This window comes from Mustela nivalis, assembly GCF_964662115.1.
Source record: "Mustela nivalis genome assembly, chromosome: 19".
NCBI classification, from domain to species: Eukaryota; Metazoa; Chordata; class Mammalia; order Carnivora; family Mustelidae; genus Mustela; species Mustela nivalis.
The window spans coordinates 7,790,863-7,806,970 of NC_139038.1; the positions used below are offsets into that span (position 1 = coordinate 7,790,863).

At 56.8% G+C, this 16,108-nt stretch overlaps 1 protein-coding gene across 3 annotated transcripts; it reads right to left on the reverse strand.

Annotated features, from left to right (window-relative positions):
* Positions 1-23: 23 nt before the first annotated feature.
* Positions 24-14,804, reverse strand: TFR2 (transferrin receptor 2). 3 transcript variants are annotated; one of them, XM_082712842.1, is made up of 19 exons: positions 14,519-14,798; positions 14,024-14,273; positions 13,729-13,915; positions 8,158-8,298; positions 7,964-8,075; positions 7,747-7,869; positions 7,272-7,388; positions 7,001-7,140; positions 6,583-6,746; positions 5,672-5,791; positions 5,073-5,155; positions 4,934-4,997; positions 4,780-4,847; positions 4,619-4,695; positions 4,455-4,539; positions 4,139-4,366; positions 3,711-3,851; positions 960-1,245; positions 24-57 (listed from the first exon to the last, which is right to left on the reverse strand). In XM_082712842.1, the coding sequence occupies exons 1-18, from the start codon at positions 14,555-14,557 to the stop codon at positions 961-963; spliced, it is 2,424 nt and encodes an 807-aa protein (XP_082568968.1). In that variant the 5' UTR covers positions 14,558-14,798; the 3' UTR covers positions 24-57; position 960. The 3 variants fall into 3 exon arrangements, with proteins under 3 accessions (XP_082568968.1, XP_082568970.1, XP_082568969.1); XM_082712844.1 differs by lacking the exon at positions 24-57 and having other exon boundaries at positions 471-1,245; positions 14,519-14,804; XM_082712843.1 differs by lacking the exon at positions 24-57 and having other exon boundaries at positions 471-1,245; positions 8,158-8,353; positions 14,519-14,796.
* Positions 14,805-16,108: the final 1,304 nt, after the last annotated feature.

Sequence of the window (16,108 nt, forward strand, 5' to 3'; positions counted from 1 at the left end):
TCACAGGTTCCGGGGATTACGACGTGAACATCTTTTTCCAGACCACTATTCTGTGTGCTACAAGAAGCAAATGGACAAGGTAAAGGGCCGAGAAACCACTTTGGGAAATTTGTTCTGGACAGTATGTCAGGGAAGGAAATAGCTGAGGAGGGTCTGACCCTCTTCCCGGCTCCTGAGAACCCAGTCTGGATCGAGGGGCTCAAGGAGGTGCGCAGGCGCAAAGGCAGAGGCTCATGCTGGAACCAGGGTAGGACCTGTTGTGCCATACTGCGAGCAAAAGAGGACGGAGTAGCCCAAAGACCAGCCCCAGGATTTATGCAGCTGCTTGGACGTGAGAGCCCAGCCTGCGGCCTCCCAAGACGTGGAGAGAGAGCGTTCCTACTTCTGCCTTCTCTGGCCCTTCTGCCCAACCCTTCCCTGTCTCAAGTGAGGGACGACTGGGTGGAGAGAGTAAGGAACATGCATAAAGGTGTTTGTAAAGAACAGATGCCACCGTCTAGTTTATTCAGGTCCAAACCCCAGCCCCTCCCGCCACAGACCACCTGCTGGGGCTATAGGCTACAGTTCCAGCCATTCTCCCACTAAGAGGGGTGGCCCCCTCCCAGGGCCTAGGAAACCTTCCAGAGGCGACGCTAGGTGTGGGGGACCCCCTTTCCTGCAGGGGAAGGGCTGTGCGATGAGTACGGGGATGCTCTCAGATTAGCTGACAGGATGGCCGGCCCATCGTGGAAGGCACAGCTCACCTGCTCCTACACTGCAAGGCCTGGGGGTGGGTGTCTGCGCTTGCACCTCGGCTGGGCCCCTTGCAGAGACGGGAAGGGCTGATGAGAAATCGGTCGGCAACGACAGGTGGTACTAGGCACCCCCATCACCCAGAAATCACTCTAACGGGAGAGCAAGAGCTCCGGGCATAAGCCCCAGCTTCTCCGCACCCCCCCTCGCACCCTCCCACCATGGACCTCAGAAGTTGTTATCGATGTTCCAGACGTCCCCGCTAAGTGCGTTGGCGGCCCCCTGCAGCGTCCAGGTGAGAAGGGCCAGCTGGCGTCGGAAGCGGCTCTCCTGGAAGCCCAGGCCGGGAGCCACCCTGGAGGCGGTGGCCCCCGGGTCTCCAGAGCCGCCCGAGCGCAGCAACCGCACGTGGTCGAGCAGCGCGCCCAGCGTGTGGTCTCCGCGGCCCAGGAAGATGTGGCGGAACGGGGAGTCGGCCGGCGACACGTACTGGGACAGGAAGTAGAACTCCACCTGCGCCAAGAAGGGGATCAGGTCGGGGTGGGGGTTCCGCCGAGAGCGCGGGCCAGAACAGCAACTCCCCACCCAGCTTGGGACCATTGCAGCTGCTTCAAGTCCCACCTCCCTGTGGCTACCCAATCGGGGGCGGCCATTCCTTGACGTCACCAGCAGCTGGGTAGGATGCGTCCTCGCGCTGTGTTTTGGGTTCTATCCCGTTCTGAGCCTTGGGCCTCCAAGCCTGTATCCACGTCTCCCCAGTGTTCCCTCTTCACCCATTCACTTACCCGGCTGAAGCCTCAAAGAAGTCTATGGTCTGCATTCCCCCTCAACACCAGGAACGTCCACAGCCCAGAGTCAAAAGTCAAAGGGACTGGCCAGCCCTAATTAAGTGCCTGTCTGTCTGTCCTCCCTGCAAAACGTCTTTCCAGAGACGGCCTCTCTCCTAGCCGGATTCGTGCACCTTCTTTCCACCCTCTCTGGTTCCTTCTGCTACCACCCATGGCCAAGCCCAGGGTTCGACCTACACTCTCTGATCTCCTTACCTACACGCCATTAGTTTTCTTCTCTGGCTGCGTATCAGAATCAACTTGGGGAGGGCCCCTGGAGGGATCAGTTGGTTAAGCGACCACCTTGGGCCCAGGTCATGACCATGGAGTCCCAGGATGGAGTCCTGCATCAGGCTCCCTGCTCAGTGGAGAGTCTGCTTCTCCCTCTGACTGCCCCCCACCATGCTCTCTCTATCGCTCTCATTCTCTCTCTCTCAAATAAATAAAACAAATCATTAAAAAAAAAAAAAAAGAATCCCTTGGGGAACTTTCCAATACCCACTGGGTGGGTGGGTGCCTCCCCAGGAAAATTGTCCTCTCTACTCCAGTTCCCTCACCCACGGGCGGCATTTTCTGCTGCTCATCAGCAACCTGACACTCTCATCCAGACCTCGGTCTTTGCTAACTTCATTCCCTCTTCTCCATTTACACCCTGGCCAAATCCTTCCTAAAAGTCCACTCCGCCCACATCACCTCCTTGCTCAAACACCTTCCTAATTTCCTTGATGCCCGGACCCTTAACAATCCAAACTTCTCATCCTGGCATTCAAGGCTCCTCATTGGTGAACTCTATCCCACTATTTGGTGTACCTCTGCCCCCTGCTTCTCCACAGGCTTCTGTTCTGGCTCTGCTAGCCCACACGCTGCTCCTAAGGACAACCAGGCCTGTGTCCCCACCACACCCTTACTCTGGGCCTCTCCACTCCGAAATGACTTTTCTTTGCACCGACCCAAGTTCTGTTCATTCTTCAAGGCCAACGTCATAGTCTAAAGCAGGGCTTGGCAAACCTTTTCTGCACATAGTAAATATTTTTGGTTTTGCAGACCATGTTGTTTCTGCTGCAAATGCTAAACTTGACCACCACAGCCAGCACACAAGCAGCCATAGACAATATGAAAATCAATGAGCGTGGCTGTGTTTCCATAAAACGTTACTTGCAGAAACAGGCACCAGGCCAAGTCTGGCCTACGGGTTATCATTTACCAATCCCTGGTCTAGAGCCACGACCTTCCCTGGGTCTGGCCCAGCTCTCTGCTCCTGGTTCTGAAGTACTGATTCTTAAACTCTCCAGCCCTGAGTGTGAATCATGTCCCTTACACACAGATGGGGGGCATGTAGCTACTTAGGGGGTCAGGCGAGGGGAGGATCATTTTGTGTTCCTGGAGTCTGGGACAGCAGGGGTTAGAACAAGATCTGTAAATGAGAAGGAACCAGGCCCAATCTCTTGTCTCGCCTGCAGGATCACTGGTGTCTTAGTGGAGGGGACAGAGGGGAGGAGAGGTGGAGAGGCCAGGAAGTGGGGAGGAAGAGGAAACTACAGAGAGAGAATGAGGGGGGTCAGGAGAAAGGAGCAAGGACGAAAGAGCAAGAGGGGTGGGTTGGTAAACAGAAAGAATGAGTGATGCCAAGGAAAACAGGCAGGGACTCAAGGAGGACTCAATGTCAGGCATACACTGAGGGTCCGCTGTCTACTCTACACTCACAGTTTTTAATTTTGCCCTGTAGACTTTCCCCCATGCCCACAGCCCCGACTTAGCCCATTTTCCAAAATCAGTGGGTGGCCAGACCGAGTTCTTGGCATAAAGAAATGGAAGGAAGCAGGGGGGATGGAACAGGAGATGTTGTGTGGGTTGCAAAGTCTTCAAAACTAAGCTGGAGGAATGGGCCAAGGACTAAGGTCTTGTATAACTTTACCGGACACCTCCCCCAGGCAGCTTCTCTGGGTTTCGCCCGCCTTATTACCAGGAGGAAGAGAGCTCTCCTTGCTCTGAATTTCTTAAGCATTTGCCCCTCCTGGGCCAGAAGCTTGTGCCTCTGGTACGGTGGACGATCGTGTACATGCTTTTTGCCTCCAGAGGGGTGAGGAGGCAGTGGAGGGCTCTGTGTGTGTGTGTGTGTGTATGTATGTATGATGGGGGGCGGGGCCTCACCCGCATGATCCGCACGTTGTACATGCGCATCAGCCGCTCATCCCTCTCCTCTGAGCTGTAGATCTCCTTTCGCAGCTTCTCTGCCGCGCGGATGTAGTCCCCGCGCGCCGAGTACACCCACTGGAGGGTCAGCCCGCGGGCCTGAGGGTGGAGATGCAGACTGGGGCCAGCCGCGGGGGCCAGGACCCCGGCCTAGGCTGGGACCCCCGGGGCTGGCAGGAAGAGGGGCTGTAGGGGGGCGGGATGCTGGGAGAGGGAAGACCTGGGTGGTTGGGAGGGTACCAGCTGGGTCGTAGGGCAGGAGTCAAGGGGCCGGGCTGCCAGAGGGGACTAGACCCTAAGGACTGTGAGGAGCCGGGGCAACGCTTTAAGGGGATATAGCGTCCCCCCCACCCCCAGAAGCCAGGAGCAGGGTTTGTATCTTGGACCTTCAGGTCCCCGGAGAACTCATTGAGGCTGCCGATGTGCCTGAGGACCACGTCCCCGTAGCGGCCGAAGTCCAGAGGCAGCAGGTGATCGTGGCTGAGCCGGATGAGGAGCTGCCCCGCGAGCTGGGCCACAGCCTGGGCCACAGCAGGCAGGCGGCCTCGCAGCATCGTGTGTAGGTTCTCGTACGTGTCATCCTTCGTGTGCAGGAACGGGTACACCTGGCCATCCTGCCGGGACAGGGCGCGGGCTGGCGCAGGGCCACGGGACACAGGGGCCGGGGGGCTGCTGCTCTGGGGCAGGGCCAGGAAGTCTCACCTCCATGAAGGAGAACTCGACGGCAGGGACCCCCGCAAAGGCCGTGAAGGAATAGGCACTGCTGTCCATGGGCAGCGGCCGGATCCTGGGAGTGGGCAGGTTGGAGGGCGTGTGGCTTCGGCTCCCCCCACAGCTGTCCTCCCGCCTTCCTGGCCCCAACTTACACTTCGGCGTCCCAGCTGTGGCTGTTGAAGGTCACCTGCTCAAAGAGGGTCTGCCCACTGCGGTTAGGGGAGTCCACCTGGGGGGGCAGGACACGGGACACGGGTCAGGCGCTGGCTGCCACCAGCTTCCCTTTGTCCCCGGCTCCCGGCCAGGCTCTTGCCTGCTTCAGGATGTTCTCTATGAGGCTGATCAGAAGGGGGCTGGTCTTGGCATGGAACTTGTCATCGCCTGTAGAGAGGGACAAAGGATGCCAGGCTCTAGGCTGGGCCCTGCGGCCACCGTGCACCCAGCGGGTGCCCCCCGTCCCCACTCACCCAGCACTGCATTGTCCAAGCTCACGTAGACCACGGCTTTGAGGTGCAGCACGCTGAGGTAGCCCTGTGGGTGAGGGACTTGGAGTTTAAACCCCCCTCCTCCCCACTGCCTGAGCCCCTGCCCTGGACCCCCCATTACCTCCAGCCACTCCGTGGAGCCCACACTCCCAAAGTCCCCTCCGTCCCAGCTGATGAACAGCAGACTCCTGCGGGGCTGGAAGCCTGGAAGCAGAGCGGGTCAGGAGGACGGGCTCCGCTGGAGGCCCAGCAGCGATGCACCTTTGTCGTCTTCTGTCCTGCGGCCCTGGGGTCTCTCCGTCCCTCCCACCGAGCCCCCAGCCCAGCCCACCTCACCTGGTCTGCCCAGACTCCACTATCACAGGGACGGAGCTAGCTTTCCTCTGGTGTCTCCTGCCTAATGCTTCACTCAGACCGAGGACCATTACTACAGCTGCCCCTTGAACTTGGGTTTGAACCGCTTGGGTCCACTCACATGCAGATTTTCAGCTGAGCAGAGTCAGCGCCCCTGACCCTGGTGCTGCTCAAGGGCCCACTCTACTCTCCTGTTTGCAGCAGGAAACAGGAGAAGCGACTTGCCTGGCGCCAGCTAGGATGTGAGGAAGCCAGGTTTGGAGCCCAGGTCTGCCTGGCCACTCTCTAGCCTGTGCCCGCCTGCCTCTCTGCCCTGTGCTGGCTCGGGCCACAGCCCCAGCTGCCCGGCCCAGGCCCTGACCTTACCATTGCTCACCATGGAGGAAAAGGTCCGCACCAGCTCCAGCAGGATGGCCGTCCCCACGGCGGACTTGGCCGCACCTGGGCCCCATGCATCCCTCTGGGCCCCGATGACAACATAGTGATCTGCAGGAGGGGAGCCTTGGGGTCTCCGTCCTTACACCGGGAGAACCCAGAGACGACCCGGCAGGGTGCGTGCTCACGGCGCCTCCCCACCATTTCCCAGTCCTGCACCCCCACAACTCTCCACCTCACAGCCCTGCAATCCTTGCTGTCCTCAAGGAGAGTGGCCCTCCTCCCCTCGGCCCTGCCTGGATGGCCTGCTCCCTCAGCAGGGTGCCTGGCCTCATGCTGGACTCCATCACCTCCCTGGCTGGACCATGTCCTACGCAAGTCCTGACAGGTTTTCCTCCTTCACGCCTCTCTCTAATTCACCCCGCCCCTGCTCCCGCATTCTCCTCTGAGAGAGGAGTCACACACACACCGTGTCTCTCCATCAGCGCTTGTAGCTACCACCCTCTTTGGCTCAAAAACCCACTTTGATTGCCCATTGCTCTCTACATCTAGTTAGGTTTGAAAGGTTCATCTATCTCATGGGAAGTCCCGTTCATGCTGTAAGATCACCCAACTCATGCTTGCTCCCGTCCCGTGCCAGAGAACTCACTACTGTGCCAAGCTGCCCATCCCGTTTCTGATCAGATTTGACCATAGGATCTACTCTTTGCCACCGCTCTCGGTCCCAGATCAGCCTCAACTCGCCAGCCTCCCTCCCTGCTCAGCCCTGCCGCCCCCTCCACTGAGCACCACTCTTGCCCACGCCCCCAGGGCCACCTGCCCCATCCCCATCTCCAGCCAGGGTTCATGAGTGGTGGCTCCCCAACTTCTGGCTGCAGGGGATGCTGGGCAAGCTAGCACACCTGGCTCGGAGCGGCCCTCGATGCAGCCAAAGATGTTGCTGATGGGGGTAGAGACCCTGTGGTTGTTGACCCCGAGACGCAAGCCTGGCCCAGGGCCCAGGCGATAAGGGGAGACTGGGAGGCGCCCCTGCCACTCCTGGGGGGCCACAGGGCCTTGGAGCTTCCTGGAGAGAGGTGGGGAGAAAGGGTCAGAAGTGACACAGAGGCTCAGGCTGTAGAAGAGCCTGATGGATAGTCGGCTCCAGCTCGACTTCTGCATTCTGCCTGCTGCCGTGGACAGTTGTGCAGGTTGTGTCCTGCTCAAACTGAGGCTGAGCCCACGCAGAAGATCGACCTTTTCCTACTTCATGCCAAAGCACTTTACAGGCTAGCTATGTCTCCCTTCCTCCTCCTATCCTGGCCCCCACAGGCCCCTCACCTTAGCAGGAGGGAGGCAATGTCCGCACTGATGGGCTGGGCGGGTATGTTAGGGAGGCCGGAGGACTGGACTGGAGGGAACTGGGTTTGATTAAAGGAAGGGAAGCCAGGCGTGTAGGGGTCCCCAGTTCCGAGATGCACCTGCGAGGAAAGGGATGTCCACACCAAAGCTGGGAGCTGGGCTCCCAGGGGTAGCCTACCAGCCTCATCCCAGACAAGGAGGTCCAGTTCTGGGGACTCCAAGAATCCACTGCTGGCTCCCCCAGACTCACATGTCCATACACAGCCCTGTGGCTGGACAGGCCGAGCTTGTGTGGGTCCTGGGAGAAGTCTGCTGGATCGGGGTATATGAGTACTCCTCCGGCCCCAAATTCCTGGGCACTGGCCACCTGGGGAAGGGGAGTGGCTAACGGACTCCTTCTCCTGGAGAGCACCCAGTTGTAAGGGCAGGAGAAGCAAGGAAAAGGGAAGTAACACGGTCTCCGCTCCGCTGTCATGGAACCACAGAGAGCCTGTGGGCACCGCCTGACCCTCATCTTCCCTCCTTCTCCCAGTGCCTTGGCACTGTCCCACTGTCCTCTGCATTCCTCCGTGTTTGTTCCCCATCCCAACATTTTCTTACGACCCACTTGGTTCTCTCTTTTCTCTCTCCGACAGCCTCCTAGACGCGTCCCATCCGCCGCTATCCTGTTCCCCAGCCCCGCATCCTCCCGGTTCCACGCCACTCCCCCATTCAGGGACGCTCACCTTCTGGGCAAAGCTGATCTCCCCCAAGCGCACCAGCAGGAGGCGCCCCGCCGTCTCCACGCCCCGGGCCCGCAGGTCTTGCAGGTCCTCCGGCCGCCCGTAGTGGGCGTACACCAGCTCTCCCTGGGGATGGGGAGGTCGGTAAGGGTCCCTCCTCCGCCACCCCAGAAAGGGTGCGCGCTCTTCCCGACTTGGAGGCGAGACAGGGGGCGCTCACCGTGGCATTGCCCGTGGCGCTGTAGGGACAGTAGACGTCGTGGTCCTCCAGCGGCAGGGGCTCCCCGAGCTTGTCAGCCGCATCGACCCAGTGCAGGGTATTGGGATGAGCACTGAAGAGCAGAGGTGGTGAGCGTCTCCGTGGCCCCCCGCGCGCCCCCCGCGCGCCCCCCGCGCGCCCCCCCGCGCACTCACGGGTCGGGAAACTGCAGCCCGACGTAGTGCGTGTCCATCCACACGTGGTCCAGCTTTTGGCTCGAGAGCGCCCCCCGGATGTCCTGAGCCAGAGCGGCCATCCCCGCCGAGCCAGCCATCCTTTTCCGAAGGCTGATTTGCCTGAGCGGGAAGAGGCGGGATTGGGGCGCGGAAGGGGAGAGGGACTTCTGGACGCCTGGAGGAGAGGGCGGGAGGAGGGAATGATGCCAGAGACGTGGGGTCGCCCTGGGCTCTGGGCGGCGAGGGGCTCCTAAGTCTCTCCCTGACCCGGGCCATCACCATTCATCCGGTCACCACCTGGGCTATCTCTAAGGTCACCTCCTTCTGCTTGAAGCCTTAGCATCCGATACCGTGCTATCCTGCCCACCATCCCTTAGGTTTTTCCTTGCCCAGGCAAACTCAGCAGTCTATCTACGGCCCCCCGACACACGTGCACACACACATACACACACATGCACACTGGCCACCCATGAAAACGCTTTTCTTCTGAAGGACTAAGTGGGCAGGGGCAGCCCTCCGTCTCCCCCGTCCTCCAGCTGCACCGAACAGAGACATCTGATACTATGGTTCCTGATAGGATAGCGGGTCCCTTGTCTTCTTCCACTGTCACCACCTAAGTCTCCCGTGGGGCTCTTGAGCTCAGGAGAGAACTCGGGTTCGTATACCACCCGGGCTTGGAGCAGAAGCAAGCTCCCCGCTCCACTGTTGGAATTTCCGACCATCTCTCCGCCGGTAAACCCCCTTTGAAGCCTTTGCCATCCAGCTCTCCCCTCTTCTGCCCTTCTTCCAGCCAATCTGTCCCTTGTCTGCTTTCATCAAGGACTTTGGCATCTAGCTTAGCATTTTCCTCTCGACACACGGTCCCCTCAGTCCATGTTGCCACTTCGAAATCCATGTGCAGGATGTGCCTTAGTCCCAGCCTCCACCCCTCAGCTCTCAAGAGGACCCCTGCACCCCAGGACTCGTGGTCAGGGGGGCTTTCTCGGTACCATCCCTGCCGCCTCCTCCCAGCCCAATCTAGGAGCTCAAGCATCTGTTTGAAACTGCATCTGTCAGGCTCAGATGATGGCTCAGTCCCTTAAGCGTCTGCCTTTGGCTCAGTCATGATCCCAGGGTTCTGGGGTCCTGGGGCCCTGGGGTTCTCGGATGGAGCCCCTCCTCAGGCTCCCTGCTCAGTAGGAAGTCTGCTTCTTCCTCTCCCTCTGCCCCTCCCCCTGTTCATGCTCTCCCTCTTCTTTCTCAAATAAATAAAATCTTAAAAATGAAAGAAAGAGGGGTGCCTGGATGGCTCAGTGGGTTAAGCTGCTGCCTTCGGCTCAGGTCATGATTTCAGGGTCCTGGGATCAAGCCCCGCGTCGGGCTCTCTGCTCAGCGGGGAGCCTGCTTCCTCCTCTCTCTGCCTGCCTCTCTGCCTGCTTGTCATCTCTCTCTGTCAAATAAATAAATAAAATCTTTTTAAAAAAAATGAAAGAAAGAAAGAGCGAGCTAGCCTGTGTTAGTTTTAGTGTGTTTGTAAAATACGTGATGCGCAGTGTGGATTCCTGTGCCTAACAATAAATTTGATGGGCACGCTGCGATATGGATAGACCTTGAAAACACCATGTTAAGTTAAAAAAAAAAAGTTTATCAAAATTAAAAACACACACCAGAGATAGCTACATCCAAGCAGTGCCTCTTGGAATGATTTTTTTTAAAAAGATTTTATTTATTTGACAGATAGTGATCACAAGTAGGCAGAGAGACAGGCAGAGAGAGAAGGGGAAGCAGGCTCCCCACTGAGCAGAGAGCCTGATGTGGGGCTCAAACCCAGGACCCTGGGATCATGACCTGAGCCAAAGGCAGAGGCTTTAACCCACTGAGCCACCCAGGCGCCCCTGATTTTTTTTTTAAACTTTCCCCTTTGTATTTTTCCATATGGCTTAACTTTTAAAATAATGGACACAGAGGATTTTAGGCAAACATTTATGTTTTGAAAAATCTACATGTGCCCATAAAACATTACATGTATAGCAAGGCCATGTGTGAATTTAAAGACACACAGCAAACATCAGATGAGGTGCTTCTAGAGGAACCTGGGTGGCTCAGTGGGTTAAGCCTCTGCCTTTGGCTCAGGTCATGATCTCAGGGTCCTGGGATCAAGCCCCGCATCAGGCTCTCTGCTCGAGCCTGCCCGCCCCTTGCTTCTCTGCCTACTTGTGATCTCTGTCAAATAAATAAATAAAACCTTAAAAAAAAAAAAAAAAGATGAGTTGCTTCTGGGGGAGGGGATGGGAAAGAGGGCTACGGGCTAGGGAGGGAAATTTAAAAAGCCCTTCACTGGGGCACCTGGCTGGCTCAGTCGGTGGGCATGGGACTCCTGATCTCAGGGTTATTAAGCTTGAGCCCCACGTTGTGTGTAGATTACTTAAAAATAAAATCTTTTAAAAAACAAAACCAAACCAAAAAAAGCCCTTCACAAAGACGCTGAACCACCATGTCAGGAGTATTATAAACTGTTCTTGGCACTCACCTTAAAAAAATTTAAAAACCCCTCCCCTTCCCATCTGACCATGATATTCTATTGTTTTAAAGTCTTCATTTCTGGGGCACCTGGGTGGCTCAGTTGGTTAAATGTCTACCTTCAGCTTGAGTCATGATCCCAGGGTCCCAGGATCAAGCCGGCTTCTTCCTCTCCCTCTGCCCCTCCCCACTGCTCCAATTCTCTCTCTCTTGCTCTCACTCTCAGATAAATAAAATCTTAAAAAAAAAAAAGTCTTCATTTCTCTCTTTTCTCTTAGAATAAAATCCAAAGCAGTTTGGGTAGATATTAAGGCTTTTTATGGCCTGAGCTATATCCACCCTGACACAACAGGTCCCTGAGGCCACAGGTCAAAAATCCAAGGTCCATGATGGGGCCTTCAAGACTTTTCTGGGTCTGTCCCACCACTTGTCTGGATACCGGACCCCTCTGCTCTCCTTCAGACAACCACATGGACCTTCCTTCACTTCCTCCAAGAAGCCACCATTTCCCACCCCAGCCCCTTTGCACCTACTCTTCTCTGACCTGGAATGCTTTTCTACCTTCTCTTTGCCTGGTGAACAACTCACCCCTCAGGCTTCAGCTCATCACCTCCTCCAGGAAGCCTTCCCTGGCCCCCAATCTAAGTCAGGTTCCCCTGGTTATAGTCATTCCCCACATCCTTTACTTTTCCTTTGAAACAGTGACTGTAGTAATAAATACATTGTCATGAAAGTGATTATTAGTTCAGTACTGATTTTCCCCCACAGGCTGTAAGCTTCATAAGGACATAGCCCAGACTTTTGTTCTCTCCTCCACTAACCCCACCTACTTAGCCGAGCACCTGCCACATAGTACAGGCTCAAAGACATTTGGTGGATAAATGAATGAATGACCTCATCAGTGTCACTGAGTCTAGCCGCTCACTTCCCTTGCCACACCCACATCGGGCTTGTGCTTACTCAGAATTCCATCTCTGGAATCTTTACCCACTGGGGATTTACTGAGCACCAACTTAAATGCCAGGCACTGGGCTAGGCGCTGGACACATGCAGATAAATAGAACCTGGGAGATCAGATAAATCTTAAAAGTTCCAATATCCCACTCTCTGACTAGATCTTCCCAGGTTCCGGCTTGCTTCTTGACCCTCCCCTATGCCTGCTTTTCAACCCCACTGAGTGCTCCAGACTATCCCGTTCCTTCCTTTTCCATACACCCTGGAATGGTGAATCCCTTCACTGCTCGCCCCCCTCACCACCCCCCTCTTGCCTCCCTGCCCTCTGATGGCATCCCCGGTGCCACACCTGCCTGTGGGACCTGACAAACCATCCGCCTGCTCAGCCTGCACCCAGACCGACTCTTGCTCAAGAAAATGAGGAGGCCCCGCATGTTGTTGATGGCTCAGACGCAAGGTCTTTGAGCAAGGTGGGTCCAGTGTATGCAAAGAGTAGTAATACACCATGATCAAGTTTCACACTGATCCCATTTAGATGAGAAAAATCTATCGATACTAATTACAACAGAAACATACACTAAAAACATACAGACATAAACTGAAGCAAAAAAATCAGATGATCATTTCAGTACAGTCTGGAAAAATATTTGAAAAAAAAAAAATCCAGGGGCGCCTGGGTGGCTCAGTGGGTTAAGCCGCTGCCTTCGGCTCGGGTCATGATCTCAGGGTCCTGAGATCGAGTCCCGCATCGGGCTCTCTGCTCGGCAGGGAGCCTGCTTCCTCCTCTCTCTCTCTCTCTCTCTGCCTGCCTCTCTGCCTACTTGTGATCTCTCTCCGTCAAATAAATAAATAAAATCTTTAAAAAAAAAAAAAAAAAGCCTCTGCCTTCGGCTTGGGTCATGATCCCAGGACCCTGGGATGGAGCCCCATGTTGGGCTCTCAGCTCAGCAGGGAGCCTGCTTCCTCCTCTCTCTCTGCCTGCCTCTCTGCCTGCTTGTGATCTCTGTCTGTCAAATAAATAAATAAAATCTTTTAAAAAATTTTTCTATGCAAGTCAGGAGACAAGCCTATCTCCTGTCATCATTACCTAAATTCATGTCCTCTCTAATGTGATAAAGCAATGAAAAAGAAAGGGTATAACCATTGAGAAAGAAATTTTTTATCTCTTACTGTCTATAGCTTATGTGAGCTTCTACTTAGAAACCCCAGGAGAATCCACTGAAATACTATTCCTGACCCAAGATAGTGCTCCTGGTGATTCTACCTCTTCTCTGGACCTGCCTGGGCAGCTCCTTCCCAATGGGGAAAGTGACCTCAGCAAAACAAGAGAAACCCCGTGTGGTCTGCCTCTGGCTGGCATCTCTCTCCCGTAATGTAGATGGAGGGGGGTGGTCTGTGCTCTTGAATGCATATGCTTTCTCATTTTTTTTCTTGGTTTTTTTGTTTTTTTTTTTTTTTTCTGATTTTTCAAAATATCCTTCCTCAGAGCTCCCCCGCCCCTCCTTCTGCCCCCAGCCCCTAGAGCTCCCCACAGTCCCAGGTCCAAATCCACGGACCCGGGATGTGGCATTCAGGACTTTTCTGGATGTGTCCTGCCTCCTATCTGCATACTGGCCCCCTATGCTCTCCCTCATTCGCTCCCGAATCTCCCAAGCGTGCTGTTCAGACCCCAAGCCCTTTGCCCTCTTTTTTTTTTTTAATTTTTTAAAAAAATTTATTTGACAGAGATCACAAGTAAGCAGAGAGGCAGGTAGAGAGAGGAAGGAAAGCAGGCTCCCTGCTGAGCAGAGAGCCCGATATGGGGCTCGATCCCAGGACCCTGGGATCAAGACCCGAGCCCAAAGTAGAGGCTTTAACCCACTGAGCCACCCAGGCGTCCCGACCTTTGCTCTCTTATCTCCAGAACACTCTCCCTCCCCTGGGCTCCAAACAGACATCCTTCCCAGGACCACACTGAACAGGGAGGCCAGGGAGGCGAGTGGAAGGACTCAGAAGCGACCCCACATCAGGGTCCTAGGAGGAGAGAAAAGGAAGCGGAGTCCAACCAAGTGAATGAGGGTTTTCAAGGCCAGGGGAAGGGGACAGGCTGATCCTTACCTGATGGTGTCCTCCAGGCGCCCCTCCCCCAGGAACCGCAGGAACATGGCCTGGAGGTCGCTCCAGTACAAGGTGCCCTGGTGGGAGTCTGGGCCCGGCTCATAGTTTACGTCCTCGGGGACCACCAACACGTCATCCCCACATGCCTGGCAGGACCCGCGGAAGGCCACGTAGCCCAGAAGGAAAGCTGGGGGAGGGCAAGATGGAGACTCCCCTGGCGCCCCGCTCCGGACTCCGGACTCCGTAAATCCCCCCAACCCAGGCCCTTCCCTGGTGGGGGAGGGAAGACTCTCACCCCCAGTGAAGATCAGCAGGGCTGTCAGGACCAGGTAGGGGGCAGCCTTTCGTCCTGCTGCTGCCCAGAGTCCAAGGTTTTGCCTCCCCGCTCGAGAGCCCAGGTCGGGGCCCCTCAGCTCCATGGGGCAGAAGTGGGCTGCTGGCTCAGCCCCCTCCTCCCCCTCTTCCTCTTCCTCCTCCAGGCGCCACTGCTGGGTGCCCTCCACACGCTTGTAGATGGTCTGAGAGGGTCGTGGGGACAACCTTTGCTGCAGGGGGTGGGGGCACGGTGGGCATGAGACTGGGGAAAGAGGCATAGGGGGTAGGATCTGGCCATAACGGTCAGTGGCTCTGGAGTGCCAAAGGAGCACAAGGCAGGGGAAAGGGTCCCCAGAGGCAAGCTGGAGGGGAGAGATGGCGGTGGGAAGGGGAGGGACCAGCCTTGGGGTTTGGGGGGGTGGTGGAAGGACCTGGAGAGAAGGCCTAGAGTGTCCCCCAACCCATTTGGTCTTACCGTTCTCTGAAGTAGACCCCAAAGTCGCTCCATGCTCATGCCCCTTCCTGAGCCCTGCGGGCCGTTCCCCCCACAGTGATAAACCGTTTGTGGGAGCCCCAAGAGGGCCCCTTATCAGCCCTGGCAGGCAGCCTGGGCCCAAGCTGTTCTTCTCTCCCCGAAAGGGGTGGGGGCACTGTCCTGGCCTCAGTCCAGCCTTCCAGATATGAACCCCCAGCCCAGGCTAGAGGACAAGGGGGCTGTGCCGTCCCCTGCCAATCCCTCCACAGTCCCTCTCCCGCTCCTTCCCGGCAAAACAATCAATTTTTTTGACCTTGGGGCAGACTTTGGCCTCCTAGTTCCGGTCAGGGGTGGGGGAGGGGGGGACTGATGGCCGGGGAGTGCAAAAAGATAAGGATGCCGGCTCCTGCTTCCACCCCTCCCACTGTCCTTGGGGACCCCTTCCTAAGCTCCCCGCCATGAAAACCTCGCTCCCCTTCAAGTCATCCGGCTTGCAGGCCCACCAAGCACGTGCACAGAGCACACAGCCAGCCGGGCCTTGTAACACATGAGTTCCCGGCTCCCAACATCTGCTCCCAAGCAATCCTAAACTGAATTGGTCACAGTGGTGTGACCTGGGGGTTGGTCTGGCCCTGCAGATGACTGTCTCATTAAAATCAGGCTGAAAAGTGGGTCTCAAGCCATTAACTTCTGCGGAGGGAGGGGCATGGGTGGGAGCATAAGGTTAAGCGAGACAAGTGAGCGCTCCAAGTCGGGGTTCTCCAGGATCTGCGGGTCGAAGCCCACCAGGCATTGGTGGAAAGTCCTGGTCAAGACCTGAGCACAACTGGATGACCTTCAACAACTCACGGCCTTCTCTGCGCACCTCTCTCTTTGGTGACAGAAGGACTTGATTTCTACCTCTTTTGGGTCTGGGCACCCCAGAAACACATCACAGGCACGAACTGCTAAGTTTTACCCAGAGTTTCACACACGGGTGCTGGTCCCCAAGCCCTAGCGAGGACCCCCAGAAAAGTAGCTCTGGAATAGAAGGGCTCAGGGGCCCCGTGTCGGGGTCTCCCCTGGGAAACCTCAGCTCCTACCCAAATTAGGAGAGAAACTCAGAGCTGCTGGGGCGCACTAATGCCCCAGTCCCTGCCCCATTCTTGGCCACCAAGACCCGACGGAAGATGCGAGCGCAGGTCCGCGGAGGCTTAGGCACCGCCTCCCACCTGAGGTCCCGCCCACCGCAGCCCCAGCCTCAGGCCCCGCCCAAACCCAACCCCGGGACTGGCCCCCGGCCCCGCCCACCCCTGCCTCAGGGTCGGGTCTCCGGCACCCTGTTCCCGCCCCAACCCCGCTCCTAGCTCGGACCCGTTCTCGCGGGCTTCTGCCGGATCCTCGCTGCGTGATCCTCCCTGGGTCGCGGTCCCTTTGAAACTTGAGGCTTCCAGGCTCCGGTGGCTCCCGGGGCTCTGCCCCGGCCCGCAGACTTTGCCCCGGCGTCCACCGCGGGATCACCGAGGGACTTGGTGTAGCCCTCTCTTCGCCTCCCCCCCACCCCCCTGTCCCCACTCCCGCCACCCCACCCCCGGCCCAAGGAGGCCAAAC